At 40.1% G+C, this 26,789-nt stretch overlaps 1 protein-coding gene across 5 annotated transcripts in view; it reads left to right on the forward strand.

Annotated features, from left to right (window-relative positions):
• RABGEF1 (RAB guanine nucleotide exchange factor 1) overlaps positions 1–20,202 on the forward strand; it is an 86,232-nt gene extending 66,030 nt beyond the window's left edge. For 4 of the 5 annotated variants that reach the window (XM_054714811.1, XM_008141507.3, XM_054714812.1 and 1 more), the window contains 5 exons: positions 4,529–4,610; positions 5,487–5,619; positions 7,806–7,897; positions 13,103–13,359; positions 17,397–20,202. In XM_054714811.1, the coding sequence (XP_054570786.1) occupies positions 4,529–4,610; positions 5,487–5,619; positions 7,806–7,897; positions 13,103–13,359; positions 17,397–17,795 (963 nt within the window). In that variant the 3' untranslated portion in view covers positions 17,796–20,202. The remainder of the gene's footprint in view (positions 1–4,528; positions 4,611–5,486; positions 5,620–7,805; positions 7,898–13,102; positions 13,360–17,396) is intronic. The other variant, XM_028145393.2, reaches the window with a different exon arrangement.
• The last annotated feature ends 6,587 nt before the right edge of the window (positions 20,203–26,789 follow it).

The raw sequence follows: 26,789 nt of genomic DNA on the forward strand, positions 1-26,789 counted from the left end.
TTTATAGAACCTGAAAGAATTAACCAACACAAATCTACTATCATTTAGCCCTTTGACAAGAACTATGAAGGATCTGAGATTTACCTTACTTGCAAGTTAACAAATTAGCCTGCCATAGTTTCATGGATACTGGCAGAAGACATAAGTCTCTTGGGTCAGAAATAAAGGCCAGTTTATAACAGTAGTAAGCCAGAGTGAATCAGCATTTGCACCAATTCCTTGAGTATCACTTCCCACAGGGCAATGCCTGTGAATGCAGTGTTTTATGTTAGAGAAAAAAATCTTTTATAATGGGCTTGAGTTTAGGATTTATATTTAGAATTTGTAAATATGTTCTTATGGACATGCTCTTCATGTAGCTGCTACTATGACTATCCACCTGGAAGTCCAAGCATAATATTAAAACTAGTTCTTTGAAGAAATGTTTTCAGTGGACCTAAACTTGTTTTGTCCAGGGATATATTTTTCTGGAGATCAGGTTTTGTGAGAAGATGGGTCTACTTGAGTTCACACAACGGAGCATGAAGGAAACGACCTTCCTCATGACTATCACTACCATCTCATACGGGTATTAGTATAAAACAAAAATATTTGCTGCTGCTACCACCCTATCTGTTTCGAGATGATCAGTGGAGATAGAATAAGAAAAAGAAGTGAGATTTACTATATGTCCTATGACATTTTATCCTTCAGGCTTATATTTATCATAGAAGATAATTATTTGCATTGTCCCCCATTTAAACTGAATGCTCTCTGAGCATTTTATTAATGTTTCATGTTATTGCTTATACAGTATTAGCAGTTGTGGGAATTCTAATAATGTAATAAATGTTTTTAGAATAGATAGAAATATAATTTTCAGGATATTCAGGAAAATTTGTCAGGAAAATCCAAGGGAAAACAGAAAACTAATAGAGGTATAAATTTGGCAATATGGCAATATAAAAGTCCACAAAATTCAGTTACAATACAACATTCCAGTGATAAAAAACAACAACAACCCTAGCACATTCTTTAAAACTAGCAATTTTAAAGACAATAGCAATAAATAAAATTAAATATTAATAACTTAATCTAATATAGAAAGTTAGAGGTTTATTCAATGAATTAAAAGATTAAGGATTGTAACTGGGCTCTAGCCGAGAAAAATAAATTTACAAATATTTTTCAGGTTAATATGAACACTTAAGATATCATTTAAATTACAGTGTTATATTGTTTATTCTAGAAAAACAAGGGAGCAAGTATACCATGTAATCTTTGGGGGATGGAATGCAAGGATTTCAGAGAGGAGGTTTCTAAAGTTTGCAATCTTCAAAATATATTCTAAAATGAACTTTATATGATTTTCAAGTGTTTTTTAAATAAGAAATGGGCAAAAGCCAGCGTTCTTTTCAGAATCAAAATGTAGAACAATTTGGAAAATTAAGGTGTTTAATTAACCTTCACTAGTTTGACCCTCTACAACTATATGTGATTTTGATGTTAAAAAATATCTATCTATATATATAAAAGCCTAAGCCACCATTATGACGGAACGACCGGAATGACCAGTCGACTAGTTGCTATGACATGCACTGACCACCAGGGGGCAAACACTCGATGCAGGAGCTGCCCTCTGGTGGTCAGTGTGCTCTCACAACCAATTGCCCACAGCCCCTCCCCCGGCCGGGTGTCCCCCATCGGCCCCTGGTGCTAAACCATTCCTAGAGACCTGCTTCTGGGTCGGGGTTTCGTACATAGCAGAGCAGCTCCCTTGCTGCAATCAGCCCTTGACACAAGGGTTTGTCTCACTCCCATCCTCTTCCCTTCCCCAGGGTCCGCTCACCCGCCGAGGTGGCAGCTCAGCCATGAGGGAAGGCGGAGGGGGGGAGGCAGGGAACTGCGCAGTGATGGGGTGCCAATGGCGGCAGTGGCATTCAGTGTCTGTTCCTTCCACACCCGGCAGGGCAACAATCGCCTCCTCTCCTGACCCCGCCAGAGCCTTAGGGCCTGGGCTGGGATGGGGAACCAGGGGTGGATGGCGGTGGACATGGCCCCTTTCCCAAGGGGGTCGAGAGCCGGCTCCCTCCTTGGGGCCAGTGGCCAACCTCCCGCAGTTCTCCCTCCAACCCATGCACGAATTCGTGCACTGGGCCTCTAGTATCCTATATAGTAAAAGCCTAATATGCAAATTGACCTAGTGGCAGAATGACCATTTGGTGGGGGGTGGGGCTGGTGAGCAGGTGGCACCAGGCCAGCCAAGGTGGGTACCAGCGGGCAGAGGGAAGGGACAGTGATCAGGGGGCAGTGGTGACCTGCGTCAGTGGAGGGGTGATCCAGGGGGTGGGGCCAGCCGCTTACTGGCGCCATCCCCCAATTGCCCCGCCGGTCGCCTCCTGCAGAGGTAGGCCACTGGCGGCGGTGGCAGTGGGGTGATGGGGGGTGGGGCTGGCCGCCGCTGTTCCCTGATCAGCCCGATGGTCCCCTCCCGCAGAGGGAAGCCAGGCTGTGATAGGTCACAGGCCAGGCTGAGGGACCCCCCCTGAGTGCACGAATTTTTGTGTGCCGGGCCTCTAGTATACTATATAAAGCAGTGAAATAAACCAGGATTCCAGAAGTGGATTCAGTTTCTCAGGAGCAAATTATGTGACAACTGGAAAACAAAGGAGAACAGAGTTGCTTTTTACTAATTGCTGCTAAAAAAGACAGGAAGCTTGTTTACAGATTATTTAAGGTCTTGTGTCTCATACTATTCACCTTACATTTTAGCCAAATAAAAGAGCTAAATATGAAACAACTTAGCTAAAATTGAATCGTTGAAGAATTGTTCTTAATAACCAGGTGAAATGAAGAATGCTATTAACTTTTAAACATCTGTGCAATGAAAAATTAGGTAAAGTGGAAGGAAACAGTGGGAAATTGTGGTGAATATAAATAAAAGCTTAACATTACAAAATGTATAAAATTTACTAAGGTTGTACCTAGTCCTTACTAGACAATTCTAATTCAACCAAATGGCTCTTATATAAATAACAAATCAAGACAGTAAAGAACTGTTGTCAAGGTGGTCACAGAGTGCTGCAAATGCTGTGAGACCTACAAGGTGGGTTTTTTTTTGTTTTTTTTTTTTTTTTTTTACTAAAGAAATGAGAGTATTTTAGAGGAGAACGGTATGAACTGAGCCTTAAAGGCAGTAACTATTGGGGACTTTCTTGGGCAGCTTTTGAAGGCAGCATCTGATGGACAACTGTTGGAGATTTGAGGCACATTCTAGCATGATCAGTTGGACTGTGGTATGTTAAAGATGGATTGAAATGTGAGAGAGATGAAAGGTGGGGAGAGCAGCTAAACAGGTGAGCGGTAATGAAGGCCCAAACCAGGAAAGAATGAAAGGGAGAGACATTGTAAAGGAGATAAGTCAGGTTTGGTCACTTTCCCTGACACCAGAACATCCTTTCTGAATTAAGCCAGAGCATCAGGGTCCACATGCTTTACCAGGGCTTTGTTAGCCCTTGGTGTATATCATCCTGGGCCTCTGCAGAGGCAGTCTGTGAGAGAGTCCTATGGAGTTTACCTTTTTACAGTGAGATTTTTATGAGAACCCTTGAGAGAAGTTTCTAATTTTGGTATCAGAATTTCACCTAAAAAATTAGTTTGTTTCTATACTTTGGACTCTTAATTATGTGACTATTTTCATCTTAGTGATTGCTAGAAAGTTGAAAGACAAATTTATGGATTGACTGTTAAATTAAGTTTTGTATCTTCAAGGAATACATTTTTGTGTTGTCATTCCTGGCTCGCTTTCTGTTTCTCTCCATGTTTTGTTTTTGTTTTTCTTTTTTTATCGCCTTCCAGTTTATTGTGGTGAACTATGTTTATCTTTTATGTACCCTTCAAATATTCTTTGGAAGAAAGTGAGACATACATATATGTATTTACACCTAAAAATCAGTAAAACCAAATAAAAATTAATGAATCGCAATGTTGTAGGGGTCATGGAGGAATAAGCACACATATATGGCTGATGACTGTACATTGCAGTTTCTGAGGATTATATCTAGTGATAGATACTCAAAGCTATCTTAGAAACTATTAGTGACACTTTTGAAAATGTATCGCAAAGAAATAACCCAAAAGAAACAGCTTTCACATAATTGTTTATAGCTATAGTACATAGGAGTGTAAAGGGGGAAGGAACCCAAATGCACAGTAGTAGAGGATGGTCTAAAAAATTGGTTACTATAATAAAGCCATCAAAAATTGTTAAGTAGGTTAGATAAATAGAAATGTACATAAACATGTAAATTATCAAAATATGCATTATACTCATTTAATATATATATAGTAAAAGGAAATGAGAGGTCATAGAGTGTTATAATTAATATTTAGGAATAGGCGTTTCTCCCCTGCACAATTAATATAATTTGTGAGTACTTTTGAGATTGGTACCAGTTAAAGGAGTGGGTTTGGAGACTATATAAAATTTAAAGTTTTACTCCTGATCTTTCTTCAGCTACCAAGCAGCCTCTTTGTCCCTTTGTTTTAGGATTTAAGCATTGAGGAACAGTCAGAGTGCACTCAGGATTTTTACCAGAATGTGGCTGAAAGAATGCAGACTCGTGGGAAAGGTAATATTTGTTAGCTAGCCCAAATTGAGGGATTGCTGGTAGTTGCACAGGGCCAGACTGCTGGATCTCTTAGCAGTTTCTCTCTTTCTCTGAAGGCCTGGCTGGTGTGCCCAACTCCAGCATTTTGGTAGCTGGTCTTACACTTAGCAGTGCCATTGAATACCACCATGTGTACTGGTCCAAGATAATCAAAGCAATAGGGTAATTTATGAGCAAGGTTTAATAACTTCATTAGGGGTTGGGGCAGAGCTGATTAAAAACTCTTTGGGAGGCTTCTAAATGAAACCCCCATTTTGGAATTACCATCTTGGTGAGTTATTTGGTCATGATTATACATTTCTTATAGGTTAAGGGAGGAGAAAAATTGAGAACCACTGATTTACTTTAGGTTTATAGGGATTCTTCTTGAATTTAACTTCCATTGATGTTATATTTTAGGATGTACTTAGCATACATGTACATTTGAGAAATCTACCCCATGTAAATACTTGGGAGAGATCTCTAAGGTTTTATAGTAAACCTCAGAAAAGTGAAATTCCCATCAGTCTGGGAATTTCAAGTGCTTTTCTAAGGTAGCAATAGAGAGGGACCCATGCTGAATCTTCCCACTTGGGTGTGAGGAAGACCTAACACCTGTTAGGTTTTGCCAAAACAGCTTAAGTTAGAAGTGGGGATTATGTAAAAGGCAGTCCCAAAAGTCAGGTAAATTTTTTAAAGGTATTTTTCAATGTAACATCTCATACTTTTCTTTTTGGGTGTGTTTAATGTATTTTTAGCAAGTTAGTTTTCTGCTATGTAAAAAGTACTATGAAAATAATTCTTAATTTTAAATGTCCATCCTCATCTTGGGCTTTTATTTCCATTTGGATATTTCAGTGCCTCCTGAAAGAGTTGAGAAGATAATGGATCAGATTGAAAAGTATATCATGACTCGTCTCTATAAGTATGTGTTTTGTCCAGAAACTACTGATGATGAGAAGAAAGATCTTGCTGTTCAAAAGAGGATCAGGTAGTTGATTGTTTTGCTTTGTCTTGTTGTATAGTAGTCCCCCTTATCTGCAGGGGATTTGTTCTAAGACCCCAAGTGAAAACCTGAAACTGCAGGTAGTGCTGAACCCTATATATATTTTTCCCTCCTATACACATATACCTATGATAAAGTTTAATTTATAAATTAGGCACATAAGAGATTAACAACAATAATGAATAAAGAAGAAGAATTACAATGAACTATAGTAAAAGTTATTTGGTCTTTCTCTCTCCCAATATATCTTACTAAGTTGAGAACTTCCACCTTTTCACTTAAAGGAAGAACTTTATGGCTTCTCTTTGGCATATTTGAGTTACCAGCATCACTACTCTTGTACTATGGGGCCATTATTAAGTAAAATAAGGTTCACTTGAACACAAGCACTGCGATACTGTGACAATCAATCTCATAGCTGAGACAGTTACTGAGTGACATACTAGTGACCAATGGACAGGTAAAGTATACAGTGTAGATATGCTGGACAAAGGGATGATTCACATCTCGAGCGGGACCATGCAAGGTTTCATCACACAGAACAGCAATTTAAAACTTATGAATTATTTATTTCTGGAGTTTTCCACTTAGTATTTTCGGAGCACAGTTACTATGGGTAACTGAAACTGAGGAAAGCGAAACTGTGAACAAGAAGGGATTTAATTTGCCACTGTATTTACTACCAACTGTTGGGAGAACACATTGTAGGAAAACAGGGCATTTGAATTTCAGACCTTGAGAGCAAGCTAAGGTACCTGCCATCCTTAGCATATAAGCATATGAGCTTCTTTGTGGGGTCGGAAAGAAAAGGAATATGGTACATTGATAGGAGGAAAGAGCTCAAGGCACCATTTCGCTTATCCATCTGACTGCCAGCAGTTTTAGGTAAGAACCATTTTTGATGTTTCTGATTTTTTTTAATATCCAAATTTTCTAAGGAGGAAATGTCATTATTTTCTCATTTCATTGTACTAACTATCTTGTTAGGTAGGAAGCTGTAAATATCCATATCAAGGTGATGGGTATCATTTTTTTCTCATCTCTACCAGTGGTGCTCATTATTCAGCCATTCCTCCAGTCACATCTTTCTGCTAGCACTGGATAGATAATACTTTGCAGCATATCCGGTCTTTCATGGCCAGTAGAGTGAGCCTCAGTGTTCTGCATTCCAATGGCAGTGAAACACAGAGAATAGGCTATCAAATTTGGGAACCACACAAAGACTGAGCATACGAGGTGTTTCTGGAGGAGAGGGGCCAAGGAATTTCAAATGGAGTTCCTAGACAGTGAGGCTGATGATTGATGGATCAGTGCTTGCTGGTGTCACACTAGAAGTGAGAAGTTGATCTTGGGAAGATAGAAGATAGACCTAAATGGGCTTTTGACTGAGATTCCAGTAAATGGTGGGGGTAGGCAACAGAATCTCTGGAGTGAAGCTGCGATGTGATCGAACTCAGTGATTCAGGCTGAGGTAACACGTGCTTGTTGACCTCTTACACAAGCTCAGGTATGCTCCAGAAGTTGAGGGCAGAGCCTACAAGGACATTAATGGTGGTGGACAGGACAGAGAGCAGCAGGTTCTTCTCAAGTATTTATTCTCAGATATCTAGTGCTTTCAGACTTAGTATAATCTCATTACAACCAGTAAAATTGTCTTTTGCTTTTCTTGTGATAAGTGCAGAAGAGAAGCCTCATTTTAGGATTCCAGTTACTTTGTCACATCAGCTGAGCTTCTGATCTGTGCAGGGGTGATGTGGCTAGGCCTAGAATTGCCCGATTAATCAGTGTTGTCCCTTATTTTCTTATAACTGATGGAAATGATAAGATAAATGGCTACAGTTCATTCTTTTTTTATCTGTTTGTTTTTTGTTAATCCTCACTCAAGGATATTTTTCCATTGATTTTTATAGAGAGATTGGAAGGGAGGGGAGAGACAGAGCAAGAGAGAGAAACATTGATGCAAGAGAGAGAAACATTGATGTGAGAAAGACACATCGATTGGTTGCCTCCTGCACACATCCCGACCAGGGTCAGGGATCAAGTCTACAACCAAGGTATGTAGACTGGAATCGAACCTGAGACCCTTCAGTCCTTGGGTCAATGCTCTAACCAACAGGCCAGGCTAAAAAGTCTATTCTTTAAATGTTTTTTACTGTCTTTCTTTCTTGTAGAGCCCTGCACTGGGTTACACCTCAGATGCTTTGTGTCCCTGTTAATGAAGAAATTCCCGAAGTGTCTGATATGGTGGTGAAAGCAATTACAGGTCAGTGAAACTTTCATATATATATATGTGTGTGTGTGTATATTTTATATTTGGATATTTTTCCCTTGAAGTTAACACTATGTTTTAGAAACCCATACTTATTTCGGTGAGCAAAAAGATAGTAAATTATTTCTAAAATTCAGACTGCAAAGATATATTGGAATGTGGTAAAAATGATTTTCAGGAATGTTAGTTTTATGAATTGAAAGCATTCTGATTAGCAGGTAAACTACTTTTCCCCTTCACTTTCCAGGACCCAGGATTCTTTATTTCTTGGGTATTGAACTAAACTAAGATCAAATACAGATAGAATAAATTTCCTAAAACTCAGTTGCATTAATTCTTTTTTAAAATATTTTTATTGATTTCAGAGAAGAAGGGAGAAGGATAGAGAGAGAGAGAAACATCAATGATGAGAATCACTGATCGGCTGCCTCCTGCATGCCCCCTACTGGGGATTGAGCCTGCAACCCGGGCATGTGCCCTGACCAGGAATTGAACCACGAACTCCTGGTTCAGAGGTCAACGCTCAACCACTGAGCTGGGCTCATTTGCATTTATATACTCAAAGTAAGTTTGGAGAGAGGGAGGGAATTGGTGAGGCAAGGTCATACCCAAACTAGAGTTACATATTAAAATGATGCTTCTAATTGGTTGTTAATCAGAGATGTGCTTTGAATTACTTTTCTGGTTTGTTCAGAAAGTCTATGAAGTGCCCCATGTTGATGTGGTTCTGCCATTTCTGGACAGGTATAGGCACCTAATAGGTTTCTGTTTCTTAGTCATAGGAATAACCGAGTAGAAGTGCAACACAAACATTTAAAAAACAAACAAGAAACAAAAAAAAAACTCCTAAAGGAAAAGACATCCAACTTGGACAACTTCTCCTTAATTAAGAAGAGTTGGAAAAATTTGCTTATTTAGAGATTGTTAATGAAATTCTGCCGGGAAGGAAAGTAGGCCAGTTGCCGGTAGCGGTGTTGGAGGCAGGCTGTGAAGTAGGCTGGCTCCTTTGGTTATAAGAACCAGAGACTTCCTCAAGGAGTAACAAGAAGAAATGGGGGTTTGCTTAAGATATTATGAGGGTCGGAAGGGAGGCAGGACTTAGAAACAGCTCCAAGGCCTCTCTAGAGACTGGGTTATCTCCTGTTAACATGATTCTTTCCCACTTTCTCAGGTTCTGCTTATCTTTGCATTTCAATTCCTGTTGTTACATGAATTGTTGTTTTTAATTCCCCATTAAGAGTCTAAATGACGTAGCTAAATGCTGTTATCTTTGTTCAGAGCCTTTCTGCTAGGCTATGTCATAGGTCCAGTGAATTGAGTTCTTTTGGTCAAGGCCTACTTTCTGCTCAGGTAACATTATAGAAGATTGAAGGTGACAGCCTCTCAAAAGCCTCAATGTGCACCTTTTAGACTTTTACCAAGTTCAAGACCAACTGGTTTATGTTTAAAGTACTCCATAGGAATTTATGTTGAGAACTCTTTTCTGAAAAGTCACAGGACAGACCTTGCAAAACCAGAAACTGCAAGTACCCAACTGTTGTTTACTTAAAAATAGAACTAAGAAAGAGGATTTCAATACATCAACCATTTGTTAATAGAATTTGAGAGGTAAAAATTTTCTTTCAAGGCACCTGAGATGATGTTTCAAGAGGTCTTTTGATAGTAAAAATTCAGCCACAAAATTTTAAACACCTTCTTACTCTTTCTCATTTTAGCCCTGATATCTTGCCAATCCAAGTGCAATATTCTGTCTCTTTGAGAACCAAAGATTATATAATCACTTTCTTCCTAATCTTTAAAATTGTCAGTGTAAGTACAGGAGTATTTATAGGACAGTCTATAATACTCATCCTTTTTAAAAATAATATAGTTCTTAAATATAGAGATATCAGCTCAGTTTCTCCAAGTCATCCCATGTGCTACTAATCAGCACTATCATTTTTGTTTATAACTACACTGCATAGGGCCTTTTCCATTTTAGTTGACATCTGGCATCTAGTGGGTGGAGGCCAGGAATGCTACTAAACATCCTGCAGTACACGGGACAATCCTGCAACATGGAATTTTCCAGTCCAAATATCAAACATAACCTAGAAGTACAGACTACTTTGTTTCAAAACTCCGTTAAAGATAAGGCTAGACATCTGCTAAGATAGGGTAGGCACACTCAACCCTACCTTTCCTACTGATTAGAAGTAAAAGCCAGGGACGGGAGACCCAAGCAAGAACTCTGAAAAGTAAATAGCAGGCAGACTGGGGAGGGAAATCATTACTAGAAGAACAGCTAATACAATGGCGAGTTTCCTGTTTTGTTTATTTTCCTCCTGCATCTCCTAGTTTAGACTTTAGGACAGTGTAAATCATGGAACTGCATGTTGGGATGTGGGGGTCCAAAGGAGTCCAACAGAGAAACTTCTTTTAAGCTGAATGATACTCAGGGAGGAGATGGAGGAGTGCTGCAGGATGAAGAGAGTGGGAGAAATCACCCCCCCTCCCCCATTATATTCTCTTCTTTACACTCTTGGCCCTGTCCCTTGGCAGTGGCAGTTACACATGCATTCAGATAATACTTTAAAACATAAACAATAAAAATTAATAAGAAAATGGTTAAATGTTTAAAATAGTGAATAAAAAACAACAATAAAAGGCTTTGAAAGTATAAAAAAAATCTTCCCCAGTATCTTTTTTGTAATAAGTTCTATTTAAATACGAAAAGAAAAATAGACTGACACATATATTATAATCCAGAAATAAATAAGTAAAGGAACTAATTATAAAAAAAGTGAAGATTATATACTTCACAATATAGGTGCACAAGTAAAGAGAATAAAAGCATTAGTAAGTTAAAATAAGGCCTCTGCACTGTCCAGTGTTTCTGTCTCCGATACATGGTTAATGGTCCTGTGAGGGTCCCTCAAGTAGCTTACTTCATGGATAGGAGTTGAGCAAAAAGAACTCGCTGGCCCGTACCACCATGTCACCTAAATCTGAAACTTTTATTCCTGCTCGTGGCAAGAACCGGTATCAAATTCAGCTGCCTCAGCTGTTTACTTTGATGATATTCCAGATGGCAAGCATATATGTGCATCCAAAGGCACGCTTCCTCCCTGGCTTGCATTGTTCTGGCACAGAGTTTGTACCTAACTTTCCCTCACTATCTCCTAGTCCTCTGACAAATGCGTGTGTGCATATAAGAGTCCACCAGTTGGCCCTAGCTGGTTTGGCTCAGTGGATAGAGTGCCGACCTCCTGTGGACTGAAGGGTCCCAGGTTCGATTCCAGTCAAGGGCACTTGCCTGGGTTGTGGGCTCGATCCCCAATGTGGGGCGTGCAGGAGGCAGCCAATCAATGATTCTCTCTCATCATTGATGTTTCTCTCTCTCTCTCTCCCCCTTTTCCTTCCTCTCTGAAATCAATAAAAATATATTTTTTTAAAAAAAGAGCCCACCAGCCGAAACCCGGTTGGCTCAGTGGATAGAGCATCGGCCTGCGGACTCAAGAGTCCCAGGTTCGATTCCGGTCAAGGGCATGTACCTTGGTTGCGGGCACATCCCCAGTAGGGGGTGTGCAAGAGGCAGCTGATCAATGTTTCTCTCTCATCGATGTTTCTAACTCTCTATCCCTCTCTCTTCCTCTCTGTAAAAAATCAATAAAATATATTTTTTTAAAAAAAGAGCCCACCAGTTGGACTTAGTGGTAGTGAAGGGCAGTGAAGCAATTTTTTTCTGAGAAATATGCTTTGTATAATAGCCACATTGCTAAAAAGCAGTATGCAAATTGAGGATTTCTAAATTGAGTTTTACAATACATTAAGAAGCAGTTAAGAGACTTATTTCTCCATGGAACTCATAAGTAGTTTTACATCAGGATTAAAAGACTGGGCATTAGAGTCAGACTTGGTTTCAAATCCCCCCTCTGTTACTTGCAATGTGTATGATCTTGGGCAGGTCATTAAACTTCTCTGAACCTCAATTCTCTTAATAATAATATTATCTCTGCCCTAGCCAGTGTGACTCAGTTGGTTGAGCGTCAACCCATGCACTGAAAGGTTACCAGTTCGATTCCTGGTCAGGGCACATGACCAGGTTTTGGGCTTGATTCCCAGTAGGGGGCATGCAGGAGGCAGCTAATCGATGTTGCTTTTACATCGGTGTTTATATCTCTGTCTCCCTCTTCCTTCTTCTTCTCTTCTCAAAATCAGTTAAGCATATTTTTTAAAAAGTATCACTTGCATCATCTGAGGATGAAAAGAATTTGTAGAGCATTATGTGTAGTGCTAGGTCATGGTCACGTGTTCTATACTAGTAAGTATGAGCTGGTATTTACTGTTTGTGCGATCTAAGTTTTTATTTATTTATTTATTTTTGTTAATCCTTGCCCAATAATATTTCTCCCATTGATTTTTAAGGAGAGTGAAAGGGAGGGGAAAAGACAGAGAGAGAAATGTCGATGTGAGACAGACACATCAATTGGTTGCCTCCTACAGCGCCCCAACCAGGGCCAGGGATCCAGCCTGCAACCAAGGTGCGTGCCCTTGACTGGAATCAAATTCAAGACCTTTCAGTCCTCGGGCAAACACTCTAACCACTGAGCCAAACCAGCTACAACTGGTTTAAGTTTTATTTTTTATCACCCCCTTCTCCCCACACCCTGATTTAAGTTTTATAGATGTTCTGGGCTGCAAACATTGCACAGCTCCCCCGTTGCCTGGAGTCAGGATGCCTTGGGACAGAGGGAGGTAGGGTAGGTCACTGAACAATGGGTTGGTTGGAGTTTAGAGGGAGGTGGAGGTTCAAGCTCCGGCCAAGCGTGCCCAGGCTTTGCACCTGTGCCCTGAGTTTCTTGGCTGAAATAGCTTTTGTAACCTTTGGGTTGTCATTGTAACTGTCCTAACTCCCTCTTGTGGTTTCTGAGTATAAATTTGCTATAACACCTGTGCTCTGCACTGCAGTTCGGCCTTTACCGCGGAAGAGTGCTGCAACTGCAGTCACTGGCAGTTTAATAAAGACTCATAAATTTTGATCTCTGTCTCTGGTGGTCATCTCTTGAGGGTTACCCCATAACAATATACACTAAGGTAACTGGTGGAGATGGGGTTAGCGAGGTTACCTCGCCAACTTAATAGGATAAAGTGATTATCCTAATGCTTATTTTATGTAATTATTTTCTCATTGGAAGCACTGTGTTTTCTGTTTTACAGATATTATTGAAATGGATTCGAAGCGTGTACCTAGAGATAAGTTGGCCTGCATCACCAAGTGCAGCAAGCATATCTTCAATGCCATCAAGGTCACCAAGGATGAGCCAGCTTCAGCTGATGACTTCTTACCCACTCTCATCTACATTGTTTTGAAGGGTAATCCCCCACGCCTTCAGTCTAATATTCAGTATATCACCCGCTTCTGCAACCCAAGCCGATTAATGTCTGGAGAGGATGGCTACTATTTCACCAATCTGGTGAGTATTTGTCATTTCTTGGTGTTATGGAGAAGAACCATGAAGGTATTGAGTTTAGGGATATGACCAGTCACTCATAGGCCTGTGACATGTTAATTGCTCCTGAGTTGAGGAGTCAACATAACTGCAGATGTTTGCTTGGTGCCACAGAGCACAGGTGACCAGGCCATGCAAATACCCACCTCCCAATACTTGACCAGAGATTATAGTGCTTGTATGGGAAACATGATAACCACATTGAGGAGTCTGCTGCTTTTGGCCATCACTCGCCAGGGCCCTGGATATAAGAGCCATTCACTTAGGTGGCTTGTTTCAACCATGAATAAGTCAGATCCTAGACTTTGATTCCTTTATTAAAAGATTTATTTTTTGATGTATTTCTACAAGTTACTGCTTAGAACTGAATACTAAGATATTTTAAGAAAGGGTCAGTTTAGAGAATGTGAAATGATTTTCAACTATTGTTTTGCTACAGTGCTAATTAATTCTAGGCAGGACAAGATTGAAGTACATATATCTAAGTTATAAGGCATAATAATTCCTTTTACTGACCACTAAACTTCTGCTTGTTTGCTTAGACAAGATATACTGTCAAACAATGAATTTGAACCTCAGCACCTTAAGTGCTTTGTTTCCTGTTCTGGAAGTTGTACAGGGTAATAGGTAGGGAGAAGAAGCCAGGGTAAGGAATCTCCAAGCCTCCCAAAATTTGATCAGATTTATTTTTACACTAGAGGCTCAGTGCACGAAATTCGTGCAAGGGTAGGGTCCCTAGGCCTGGCCGGCAGATCAGGGCTGATCAGGGCCTTCTGGCTGGCAACCGGGGCATTCCTTCTTTCCGGCGCTACCCCCTGGTGGTCAGCGCACGTCATAGCAAGCAATCAGTCTCCCTATTGAACTCCCGCATGGACAATTTGCACATTAGGCTTTTAGATATATAGATAAGCATTCACTTTTGTACCTAATTTTATGTTCGTCTTTTATTTATTTTCCTTTAAATGAGTTCCCAAAAGCGTATAAGCTTCAGGTCCCTCAAAACCTGGATTGCCCTTGTTACACATCACCCTTGTTACACTGTGTCCCCCCCACCTGTCACTGTAGTGCCAGCATCTGGGAAGTGTGGTTTGCAAGTGGAGGGATTTGGGACTACTTTTTCAAAATGATGCTTGCTCCCTTATTTGGAGCACTATTTCTTAACATAAAGGAAGCATGCACTTAACTACTAGAGAAGAAAGAGCCTTTTGGAGTCAGTTGTTATCTAGAGAGGATTAGATGATCTGAAAATCCTGAGAAGACTAGAGATGGAGAGACATGGTATTAGGAGAAATGAAGCAAGACCAGGAAGTATTTGAGGGGCCTTCATTGTTGAAACTGGAGGCTGCTGGTTCACCTATACTCTGCAGCTTCCCGGTGCCTTGACCTACACCCTTAACTATGTTTGCACCTTCTTTCTTCATCCTGTTCTTGCTGGACTCAGAGTCAGCTTCTATGCTCACTTTTCCAATAAAAATGCTCTGGCAAAAGTCAAAAATATGCCAGTTGGCAAATCCCATGGGGAACTCTCAGTCTTCATCTTACTTCTTTAACATTCTTGACGGATCCTTTGTTCTGGAACTTATATCTCTTGGCTTCTACAATTCCACCCCTTCTTGTCTCTGTAGGCTTTGTGTCCTCTACTTCCTCTTGATTTGTGTCACTCCCTGGGTTCTTTCCTCTGTGCATCTCTCTCCCTAGGCTGTCTCCTCTGGTCACAGCTCTGCTGGTCACCTGTACAGCGATGACCTACAGGTTTGTGTCACCTGTTTTGACATCATGCTGAACTCCATTCCAGCTATTTGTTGTTCCTCAGATTTAATTTGTTCAAAACTGAAACTGCTTCCCCATCAGATGTCTTTTCTCTTTTCTGTATACAGTTGATCCTTGAACAATATAGGTTTGAACTGCACAGGTCCACTTAAATGCAGATTTTTTCAATAAATACTGTAACTGTATTTTCTCTTCCTGATAGTTTTCTTTTTTAAAAAAAATATTTTTTAAATTGATTTCAGAGAGGAAGGGAGAGAAAGAAAGAGATAGAAACATCAATGATGAGAGAGAACCATTAATTGGCTGCCTCCTGCACACCCCATAATGGGGATCAAGCCCGCAACCGGGCACGTGCCCTTGACCAGAATCGAACCCAGGGCCCTTCAGTCTGCAGGCCAATGCTCTATCCACTGAGCCAAACCAGCTAGGGCTGATTTTGTTTTTAAAAATTTTTTTAATTGTGTTTTCATTGATTCTTTTTTAGAAAGAGAGGAAGGGAGAGGAATAGAAAGATAGAAACAGCATGGAAAGAGAAGCATCATTGGTTGGCTACCTCTGCCTGTCTCCTACTGGGGATTAAGCCTACAACCCAGGCATGTGCCCTGACTGGGAATAGATCCAGTCACTTCTTGGTGCATAGGTCGATGCTCAACCACTGAGCCACACCGGCTGGACTTTCTTATTATTTTCTTAATAATATTTTTTCTGTGACTTACTGTATTATAATAATACAGTATTCAGTACATATAACATACAAAATATTTATCAATCAACTGTTTATGTTATGAGTAAGGCATCCGGTCAACAGTAGGCTATTAGTAGTTAACTTTTGGGGGAGTCAGAAGTTATATTGGGTTCAATCCCTGCTTGAGGAGTATACGAAAGGCAGCGGACCAATATATCTCTCTCCCACTTCCTCTCTCTCTAAAAATAAGTAAAAATATATCCTTGGGTGAGAATTTTATTTTTTTTTAAAGATTCGTGTGAGGATTTTTGTAAAAATAGCTTTTTTAAAATACAAAAGTGGTGCGTGCTCATTGTAGAAAAATTTAATCAATATAAGAATGTGTAACTGATAGAAGTCTGTTTCACTGAGTGTTTGTCCTAGCATTTCTATACTAATAATTGTTGCCATTTATTCATTGCTTACTACAGATCTATGAGCTAAGCACATTACATGTGTTATGGTGTTTAATTCTCACAGTAAATCTGCTATTTCCCCCATTTTACTCATGTGGAAACCTCACAGAGCCTAGGTGATTTTCCTAGGATCACACAACTCTTGACTGTCCAGTAACAGAGGTGACAACTCAGGTTGTCTGGTTTTAAAACTTATACTTTTGACCTGGCCGGTTTGGCTCAGTGGATAGAGCGTCAGCCCACAGATTGAAGGGCCTTGGGTTCGATTCTGGTCAAAGACATATACCTAAGTTGTGGGTTTGCTTCCCCTAGACCCCTCCGCAAGGGTGCGGGAGGCAACCGGTCAATGTTTCTTTCTCTGTCTCTCCCCCTCCCACTCTCTCTAAAAATCAATAGAAAAATATCCTCTGGTGAGGATTAACCAAAAAAACAAAACAAAAAACTTGTCTTTTTAACCATGTGATTTAAAATACCTCTTTGGGAACTGGTGGTCTGTGTGCCACAGGGGTCCCTGAGGACACTCCCAATGTCTGGCCATGTCCAAGTAGGCCTTGTGGGGCTGGCAAGACCCTAAAACAAAATGGTTTTATGGGGTGTGCCCCCCAGGGACTTGGCCCTGGAGCTCCCGTCCTCAACAAGGATTCCTCTGCCCTGCAACGGCAGAGAAGCAGAAAGCCCCCGACTCCAAGGAATCATTCAGTTTCTGTGTGTAGGAAGCTCTGTGGCAGCCACGGTGGAACCAACATTGCAGGTGCCTCCTCAGTACTTCACTCTGTTCAAGACTCTAGCATCTTGGAAAACCCTAAATGGAGAACTGGATTTCTGACAGGCTCAACGGGAGTTGGCAATTCGATTTAATTGTCTTTTGCTTTTTTAAAGAAGAAATGTAGTTTCAGATGAGAGCATAAAGGAAACATGATCGGCTATGTGTTAATAGTTTTTGAAGCTGAAGTCCATGGAGGTTCATTAGACTGTTTTGTCTACTTATGCTTCAGTTTTAAATTCTCCATAATGAAAGGATTTTTAAAAATTTATTTTAATATCTGTGGCTTTGCTCATATGATTATAATAACATTCTCTTCTTTTCGTAGTGCTGTGCTGTGACTTTCATTGAGAAGTTAGACGCTCAGTCTTTGAATTTAAGTCAGGAAGACTTTGATCGATACATGTCTGGCCAGACTTCTCCCAGAAAGCAAGAATCTGAGAATTGGTCTCCTGATGCTTGTTTAGGTGTTAAGCAAATGTATAAGAACTTGGATCTCCTGTCTCAATTGAATGAACGACAGGAAAGGATTATGAATGAAGCCAAGAAACTTGAAAAAGACCTAATAGATTGGACAGATGGAATTGCAAAAAAGGTTCAAGACATTGTTGAGAAATGTCCACTTGAAATTAAGCCCCCAAATCAGTCTTTAGCAGCTATTGACTCTGAAAATGTTGAAAATGATAAACTTCCTCCACCATTGCAACCTCAAGTTTATGCAGGATGATGAAAATGTACAGATAGTATTTATTTGAGCCTAAATTGTAGCTAGTCCTTACTACAGTCCACTGATTGAGATATAGAATATAACTTAATTGCTTCTAAGTGTCAGAACATTTTTCAAGGTACAGTTTGTGGGGATTGTTTTGTTTTGTTTTCCTGGCAGGGGAAGTTTAGTAAATAATAAAGTACTATTTATTTGAGTTACTGAAATAGATTCATTTAAGGCTTGTGTGAAATTTTTGTCTAAATCTATTTTTTCTCCACGATTTTCCTATGTGCTTCCACGTGGTATTCAATGTGGTTTAGATTTGGGTAAACAATTGCCTCGTAAAGGGTAAAACAAATGAATGCTACAAAATGTATGTTTAAGGGAATTCAATGGTACCACTATTATATAATTTAAAATAATTTTATAATTGTAAAGATAGAAGATATATTGATAAGTAAGTATATAAAATTGTAAATATGTAAAAAAAAGGAATGGTGTGTGCTGTGCATGGCATTTCATATGTTCATTTTTTGGGTTTAAAATGTTGTATTGAATGTTTGCCTTTACACCATTTTACTTGGTTTGTGCCACTAAAATGAATGTAAAAGTTTTTAGACATACTTCTCTTAAAATGTTGACTCCATTTTGACACTATGGTAACCCTGATTTTTTAAAAAATATATTTTATTGATTTTTTATAGAGAGGAAGGGAGAGGGAGAGAGAGTTAGAAACATCTATGAGAGAGAAACATCAATCAGCTGCCTCCTGCACACCCCCTACTGCAACCAAGGTACATGCCCTTGACCGAAATCGAACCTGGGATCCTTGAGTCTGCAGGCCGACGCTCTATCCACTGAGCCAAACCATTTAGGGCATGGTAACCCTGATTTTAAGATCCTGTATAGTCAGAGACTATGACACCATTGAGGTTCAGGATAATATTAAGTTTATAAATTCACTGTTCAGTATACTCAGTTGAAGGCTTTGAGCCATGCTTCTCTCACCTCTTTCCTCTATCTATTCAGCAAATATTTATTGAGTTCATGGATGTAAAGGAGACCTTGCTCTGCGTCAAAGGACAGCAGGGACCAGGACTCTGCTGATGAGAGCTGACAGGGAGCTCTTAGAGCTATAAAGGGCAGGTGGTACCTTTTGCCTTCATAGTGTACTTTTGACTTTGTGGACAACCCAGGCACATGTCATGTAAACCTCTTTTTGGGGTTCTCAACTTCAGCACTATTGACATTTGGGGCCTGAGGAGTTTTTGTTGTGAGGCTGCAACATCCCTAGCCTCTATACCCACTAGTTGCTAGTAGCACCCCTCTCCCCGCCCGCGCCCCCTCCCCGCCCCCACCTCCAAAGTTGTGAAAAATCATCGTAGACATTGCCAAATGTTACCGGGGGCGGGGAGCAAAATTGCCCCCAATTAAGAACCACTGGTCTATATTGTAAGCGAGTTAGTTCTCCTGGTGGTTGATATGCTGTAACCAAAGAGTATTGCATGAAGTGCACACCATACTGTTAACTGACCTCTCTCCCAGGGAGGCTTTACAGTCACCATCCGTGCAAAGCCTTTTCTAATTCTAATGGAGCCTTTCATAACTTAAATACACCGCTTATGATTCTCCTTCCCAGCAATCATTTCTACAAATTATCAGTGTACCTGTGAAATTGTGAGTAAATCCCAGGGCACCATTCTTGAACAAGATCACATCACACAAGCAGTAAAGAAAATTTCCTCTGTTTTCCCAATATCTTGCTAATAATGTACCACAAATTTGTAGTCAATTACAAATTTTGGAATAAAACTAGGGTGCGTATAAAACATTTTACCCTTAAATTTACATATAAAATCCGTCAAGTTGACAAGTCTATTGTCATAAAGCACTGAAGACATGAGTCAGCTGATCACCAAGTTCCTATGGAATGGAATGAGTTACTGTCAAATATGAATGAGAACTTGCTCTTAGAAACGTGGGTCCACACGATTTTCACACAAGGCTTTTCTCTGTTTTTCTGTTTTTATTTTCTATGTACTTTCTAGGTGCTAACCCAGATATGCACACTCTTAATTCTCCTGGGAATATATAGTTCTTTTAGTCATTGTACAGTATGTCTGTTAAATGAAATGTGTATATCAGCCTCCCACTAAAGCAGTCTTTTGATTTCTTACGTATCTTAAAGCAATGTGTTGAATTGACTTGTTTATATATATCATATTGGTTGAATTCTTCAGATGTGGACTCTTGCCTTAGGTAGAGGCTTATATTTCTCTTAAGTATCAATACTATGGCCAGAGTTTCTGTTTTCTCAACCAGAAAGTATTGATATTTCATGTACTACAAATGTGATTGGAATAAACCTTGGGAACAGAAGTCCCTTATCAATAAAATTTCATGATCCATTCCTTTTCCAAACTGATTTTTGGTTCTTCATCTTAGGAAAATATACACTATTAATGTTTTTCACATTAAAAAGGTTTTCCTTTTAAGCTACAGACATCATTGTCATACTTTGAAAAATTAAGAGACATCCAGTGGGAGGGAAAAATAGCAAGAGAAGGATGTTTGTTATCACTACATTTAATGCTGTTCTGAAAGTTTCATCCAAGATACTCAGTCTTCAAGCAGAAATAAAGATAGAGGGGAAAGGAGTTAGTCTAATATAGAGCTGTTATAACCTGGTGGTTGAGGACATGAACTTGAGCTAGAAGGCTTGAATTTGGTTTTGAATTTTGACTCTGCCACTTACCTTACAGCTCTTTGACTTTGGGCAAGTCTCTCGTGTTTCATACACTTCATCTGTGAAGTGGGATAATAATAGTACAAGCTTCAAGGGGTTATTGTAAGGATTAAATGACTCAGAACACCACATAGCAATGCTAAGTGCTCAAGTGATACCTATTTGTAGGTGATTTTTCTATGTAGAAAACCTAAGAGAATTAATTGATATTGAAACTATTATTAAATTTCACTGAAGTTATGAGACATGAAATGTTAAAATAGCCATTAGAAGTAACTGCACAAAATGACTTTTCTTATCTCCTTACTAGTCACTTAGCAAATATAATGGGAAAAATTTATTCATAATAGATACACATATAAATCACCTGGAAGTAACAAGAGCTTTTGGGATTTATATGAAAAGAAATTACAAATTTGAGTAAGAAACAAAAGAATAGAGAGAAATACACAGGGCCTCTGTGGTTGCATAGGGTCCTGTGCTCAGAAGGTCCCTGTGCTAGGGCTTTAATGTTTTGTCTGCCATCTTGAAATTCTTAATTTTATACTTGAATTTGTGCTTTTAAGTGAAGTGTGATGGGACAATGAAGCATGGTGGCAGGGTGATGGGATAAGGGCTGGAAACCTCCTCCTATCACCCCACAGGATGGCTTCTTGGTCTCCCCACTCCCACCCTGTGGCCAGTCTAACCAGGGCCTGGACACTCACATTTAGTTGGGGCTGAGCGTGCATACCTGTGGTGTCTTGGGGCAAAGCTTGATGGCACATGTGGATAGCTGGCTGGGAGCTGCATCTTGGTCAGTGGGGGGCAGGGACACATCTCCTGCCCACCCTTGATCTTGTGTGCTCTTTGGAGAAAAGGCTGAACCTAGGGCTGGGGATGGGGAAAAAATGGTGTGAGAAATATCTTTTATGGTCAGGAAGTAAGGAAGTAATTTAAGACTAATAGGAATATCTCAATAGGACCTGAATCAGCTTGAAAGGGTTCCCACTGGCCAAATCTGGGACAGTTTGAACAAAATAAACAGCATTTAATTGTGAAAAACATTAAGTAAATACTGTTGGGGTTTTTTCTTAATGAAAAAAACACACAAAACAACCTTCACATATTGGAGGTTACCTTTATACCAACCCATTTGGGAAGGACTATAGTTGACACCTAATTGATGGAGGAAAAGCCTTCTTCACAGAAAAATGCTTAGTAAATGTAGAAAAAATAATAGAATTTAAAAAATCATTGCTTTAGCCAGGTCAGGATAACTTTATCGGTGAAGAATTAACATCAGTCCTTCTCAAACTTTTCTAAACAGCTGAAGAGAAAAAAATTTCTTAATTCATTCTTATGAGGCCTGAATTGCCCTGACACTAAACCTATATAGGGACACCAAGAAAAGAAAACTAGAGACCAATTTCCCTGATGAATATAGATGCAAAAAAATTCTCAACGAAGTATTAGCAAATATAATTCTACCACACACTAAAAGGATTATATTCCTGGAATGCAAGAATGGTTCAACATTTGATAATCCATGCAATATCACATTAACAGAATGAAAGGAAAACATAATATGATTATCTCAATTGATACAGAAAATTTTGTTAAATAACAAAATTGAAGGAAATAGAAGGAAACTACCACAACATATTGAAGGGTAAAGTGTATATAAAAAAAAAATCCCAAAGCTAACACTATATGGTGAAAGACAAAACTTTTCCTCTAAGACCAGGAAGAAGACAAGGTTGCCTGTTTTCACCACTTCTATTCAAGATGACACATGTTGGGATTATCTGGCAAGAATTTTAAAGACACTATCATTAAAAAAATATATATATTAAGGAGAAAGATGAATGTGCTTGAAAAAAAAGCAGAAAACCCCAGCAAAATAATCAAAGATATAAAAAAGAAGCAAGCCCTAGTTGGTTTGGCTCGGTGGATAGAGCTATGGCCTGCAGATGGAAGGGTCCCAGGTTCGATTCCGGTCAAGGGCATGTACCTTGGTTGCGGGCACATCCCCAGTAAGGGGGTGTGCAGGAGGCAGCTGATCAATGTTTCCCTCTCGTCGCTATTTCTAACTCTATCCCTCTCCCTCTCTGTAAAAAAATCAATAAAATATATATATTTTAAAAAAGAACCAGAAGGGAATGTTAGAACTGAAAATTACAATAACTGAATTTTTAAAAAAAAAAAAACACCTCACCATTGGGCTCCATATCAGAATGGAAATGACAGAGGAATGAATTTGTGAACTAAAGATAGAAATAAATCTGATCAGCAGGGAGAAAATAGACTGAAATTAAAAACTGAATGTAGCCTTAGGAGGGATCTCTGGAACAATAATGAAAGTTCTAGCATTCTTGTCATTGGAGTCCCAGAAAGAGAAGGAAAGTACTATGGCTAAAAAATTTTTTAAATAAATAGTGGCTGAAAGTTGACCAAATTTGGCCAACAGCATAAATCTATAGATTCAAAAAGCTGCATGAACCCCAAACGGAAGGAACCCAATAAAACTATTCAAAGACATGTCACAAATTTCTCAAAATTAAAGACAAAAAATCTTGAAAGTAGTCAGCAAGGACACGTTGCCTAGAGCAATGATTTATTTTTTAAAAATATATATTTTATTGATTTTTTACAGAGAGGAAGGGAGAGGGATAGAGAGTTAGAAACATCAATGAGAGAGAAACATCCATCAGCTGCCTCCTGCACACCTCCTACTGGGGATGTGCCTGCAACCCAGGTACATGCCCTTGACCGGAATCAAACCTGGGACCCTTCAGTCCGCAGGCCGACATTCTATCCACTAAGCCAAACCGGTCAGGGCTAGAGCAATGATTTAAATGACATTGGATTTCTAATTAGAAACCATGGAGGCCAGAAGGAAATGCTGACAAGGATGTGGAGAAAGTAGATCACTCGTACAATCCTGATGGGAAACTAATGTGGTATAGCTACTCTGGGAAATAGTTTGGCTACTTCTTATAAAACTAAACATGTAATTATCATACAAATCCCACCAACTGCATTGTTGAACATTTATTTCATTTATCACAGAGAAATGAAAAATGTATGTTTTGAACATTTATTTCATTTATCACAGAGAAATGAAAAATGTATGTTTTACACAAAAGCATGTATACAAATGCTCACAGCACTTTATTTATGATAGCCCCACAGTGGAAACAATCCAAATATCCTGCAACAGGTGATAGTTAAACTGTGGGACAGTTATACAACAGACTACTACTCAATAAGAAGGAATAAGCTATTGGTACAATGTCTTGGATGTATCTTAAAAGATAAGCACTAAGTAAAAATCTTCAATCCCAAAAGGTTACATATTGTATGATTTCATATATATATATTAGAGGCCCGATGCATGAAGATTCTTGCAAGAATGGGCCTTCCTTCCCCTGGCTACTGGCACTGCCTTCACTCCGGCCCAGAGCTGCCTTTCTGCCTTCCCACACTGCCCAGCGGCCCGGAGCTGCTGGGACGGTATGGAAGGCCTGCGTCATCACCATGGAGACGACACAAGCATCCTGCCCTGCCCCCAGCCGCTCAGCAACTACGTATGCAAATCAACCCACCAGCTTTGTTGGGTTAATTTGCATACTCACTCCTGATTGGCTGGTGGGCATCATGAAGGTACAGTCAATTTGCATGTTTCTCTTTTATTAGTGTAGATATCTATATAAAACAGTTATAGAGATGGAGAACAAATTAGTGGCTTACAGGGATTCAGAAAGGGTTGAGGAGGGAGCTGAGTGTTGTTATAAAAGGGCAGCACAATGGTTCCTACTCATGTGAAATTGTTCTGCATCTTGACTATCACGGTGATTATACAAGTTTACACATGTAAACCATAGATGTTAAACCATAAATGACATTATGTAAAACTGGTGAAATCTGTATAAAATCAGTGTAAATTTCCTGGTTGTGGTATTGTACAATGTAAGATGTTACCATTGGGGGGACCTGGGAGAAAAGTACATGGATCTCTACCTATTATTTCTTACTCCTGCATGTGAATTGGCGTTTATCTTGAAATAAAAAGTTGGATTTTTAAAATCTATTAAATCATATGGAAACAACCCCGAGCCCGTCAAGTAATGAATGAATAGAAAAACAAAAAATGGAATTTTTGTGTGTGAATTAACCTTATTTATTTATTTATTTTTGCTCTTTAAAAAAATATTTTTCTTTATTGATTAAGGTATTACATATGTGTCCTTATCACCCCATTGCCCCTCACCCCCCTCCCTCATGCCCTCACCCCCCTGGTGTCTGTGTCCATTGGTTAGGCTTATGTGCATGCATATAAGTCCTTTGGTTGATCTCTCCCCCATACCTTATTATCATTAGATTGAAGAAAAAGATTGCCCATGACCATATGGGTGATGTCCAAATCTTTATTAAATTTATTGGAGTAACATTGGTTAATAAAATCATATAGGTTTCAGATATGGATTTCTATTATACAAATCTGTGTATTGCACTGTGCCCACCACCCAAAGTCAAATCACCTTCCATCACCATATATTGAGCCCCCTTCACCCTCCCTACCCCCTTCCCTCTGGCAACCAACACACTACTGTTTGTGTCCACGAGTTTCAGTGTTATATCCCACATATGATGAAATCATATGGTTCTTAGATTTTTCTGCCTGGCTTATGTCACTTAGCATAATATTCTCAAGGGCCATCCATGTTGTTGCAAATGGCAGTATTTCATTTTTTCTTATGGCTGAGTGGTATTCCATCAAACAATGGAAAATTAATCAGCCATACAAAGAAGGAAATACTGATATACTCTATAACAGGGGTCCTCAAACTACAGCCCACGGGCCACATGCGGCCCGCCGAGGACATTTATCCGGCCCACCGGGTGTTTTTGCCACCGCTGCCTGTCCTGCTTAGCAGCCAACTTAGCAGTGTGCATAGGAATTTGTTCATAGTTTTTTTTTTTTAAACTATAGTCCGGCCCTCCAACTGTCTGAGGGACAGTGAACTGGCCCCTGTTTAAAAAGTTTGAGGACCTCTGCTCTATAACAAGGATGACATTACACTAAGTGATAAAGAAGTAAAACAAAATACCACTTATATAAATAGAATCATGTAATGTATGATTCCATTTATTTAAAACTAGAGGCCCAGTGCATGAATTCGTGCATGGGTGGGGTCCGGCTGGCCTGGCCCCAGTTGGGGTGGATTGGGGCGGATTGGGGCTGGGCCTGTCAGAGGAGAAGATGGTGGGAGGTTGGCCGGCCAGCCAGCCCACGGGCCCACCCTGAATGGGGCCCGATCAGGGCTAGGCCAGCTGGGGGAAGGGGCTGTGGGTGATTGGCTGGCGGGCCCTGCCCCCGATTGGGGTTGGGGCGGCTGATCTGGGGTGGGGCCGGGTGGGGGGAGAGGCTTCAGGAGGTTGGTGGGCCAGCCCTGCCCCCTATTGGTGTGGGGGCTGCAATCAGGGGTGGGTGGCCAGGGGGAGAGGCTGTGAGCCTATTGTGATGGGGCAGGCTGATCAGGGGCGGGGCTGGCCAGGGAGGCGGAGGGAGCTCTTTTTTTTTTTTTTACAGAGAGGAAGAGAGAGGGATAGAGAGTTAGAAACATCGATGAAAGAGAAACATCGATCAGTTGCCTCTTGCACAACCCCTACTGGGGATGTGCCCACAACCAAGGTACATGCCCTTGACCGGAATCGAACCTGGGACCTTTCAGTCCACAGGCCGATGCTCTATCCACTGAGCTAAACCGGTTTCGGCCGGAGGGAGCTCTTGATGGGTGTGGGAGAGTCCGATCAGGGGCAGGCCAGCAGGGGTGAGGGGCTGCAAGGTAGGCTGGCCGGCCCCACCCCTTGATTGGCAAGTTTGCTGGCCACAGTTGGTGTCATAGCAACAGGTCGTCACGGTCATTATGGCTGTTACAGTCGCTGGCTTTTTATATATATATAAATGTACAAAATAGGCAAATCTATAGAGACAGAAAGTAGATTAGTGTGCCAGGGACTGGGTGGAGGAGAGCAAGGGGAGTGACTGCTAGCGAGTACAGGATGATAAAAATGTTCTGGAATTAAATAGTGATAATGGTTTTACAACATTGCGAATATACACAAAACGCTGAATTGTACACTTTATTTTTATTATTATTTTTTGGTATAGCAAAGGTGGAAATTTTACTGAAGAACAAGTACAGACTCCCACGTGGGGAAGGGCAAAGAATCTCACAGCACAGACTCGCACATGGGGATGCGGAAAAAGTCCCACAGAA

The sequence above is a fragment of the Eptesicus fuscus genome, chromosome 4 (assembly GCF_027574615.1).
Source record: "Eptesicus fuscus isolate TK198812 chromosome 4, DD_ASM_mEF_20220401, whole genome shotgun sequence".
Classification (NCBI taxonomy): domain Eukaryota; kingdom Metazoa; phylum Chordata; class Mammalia; order Chiroptera; family Vespertilionidae; genus Eptesicus; species Eptesicus fuscus.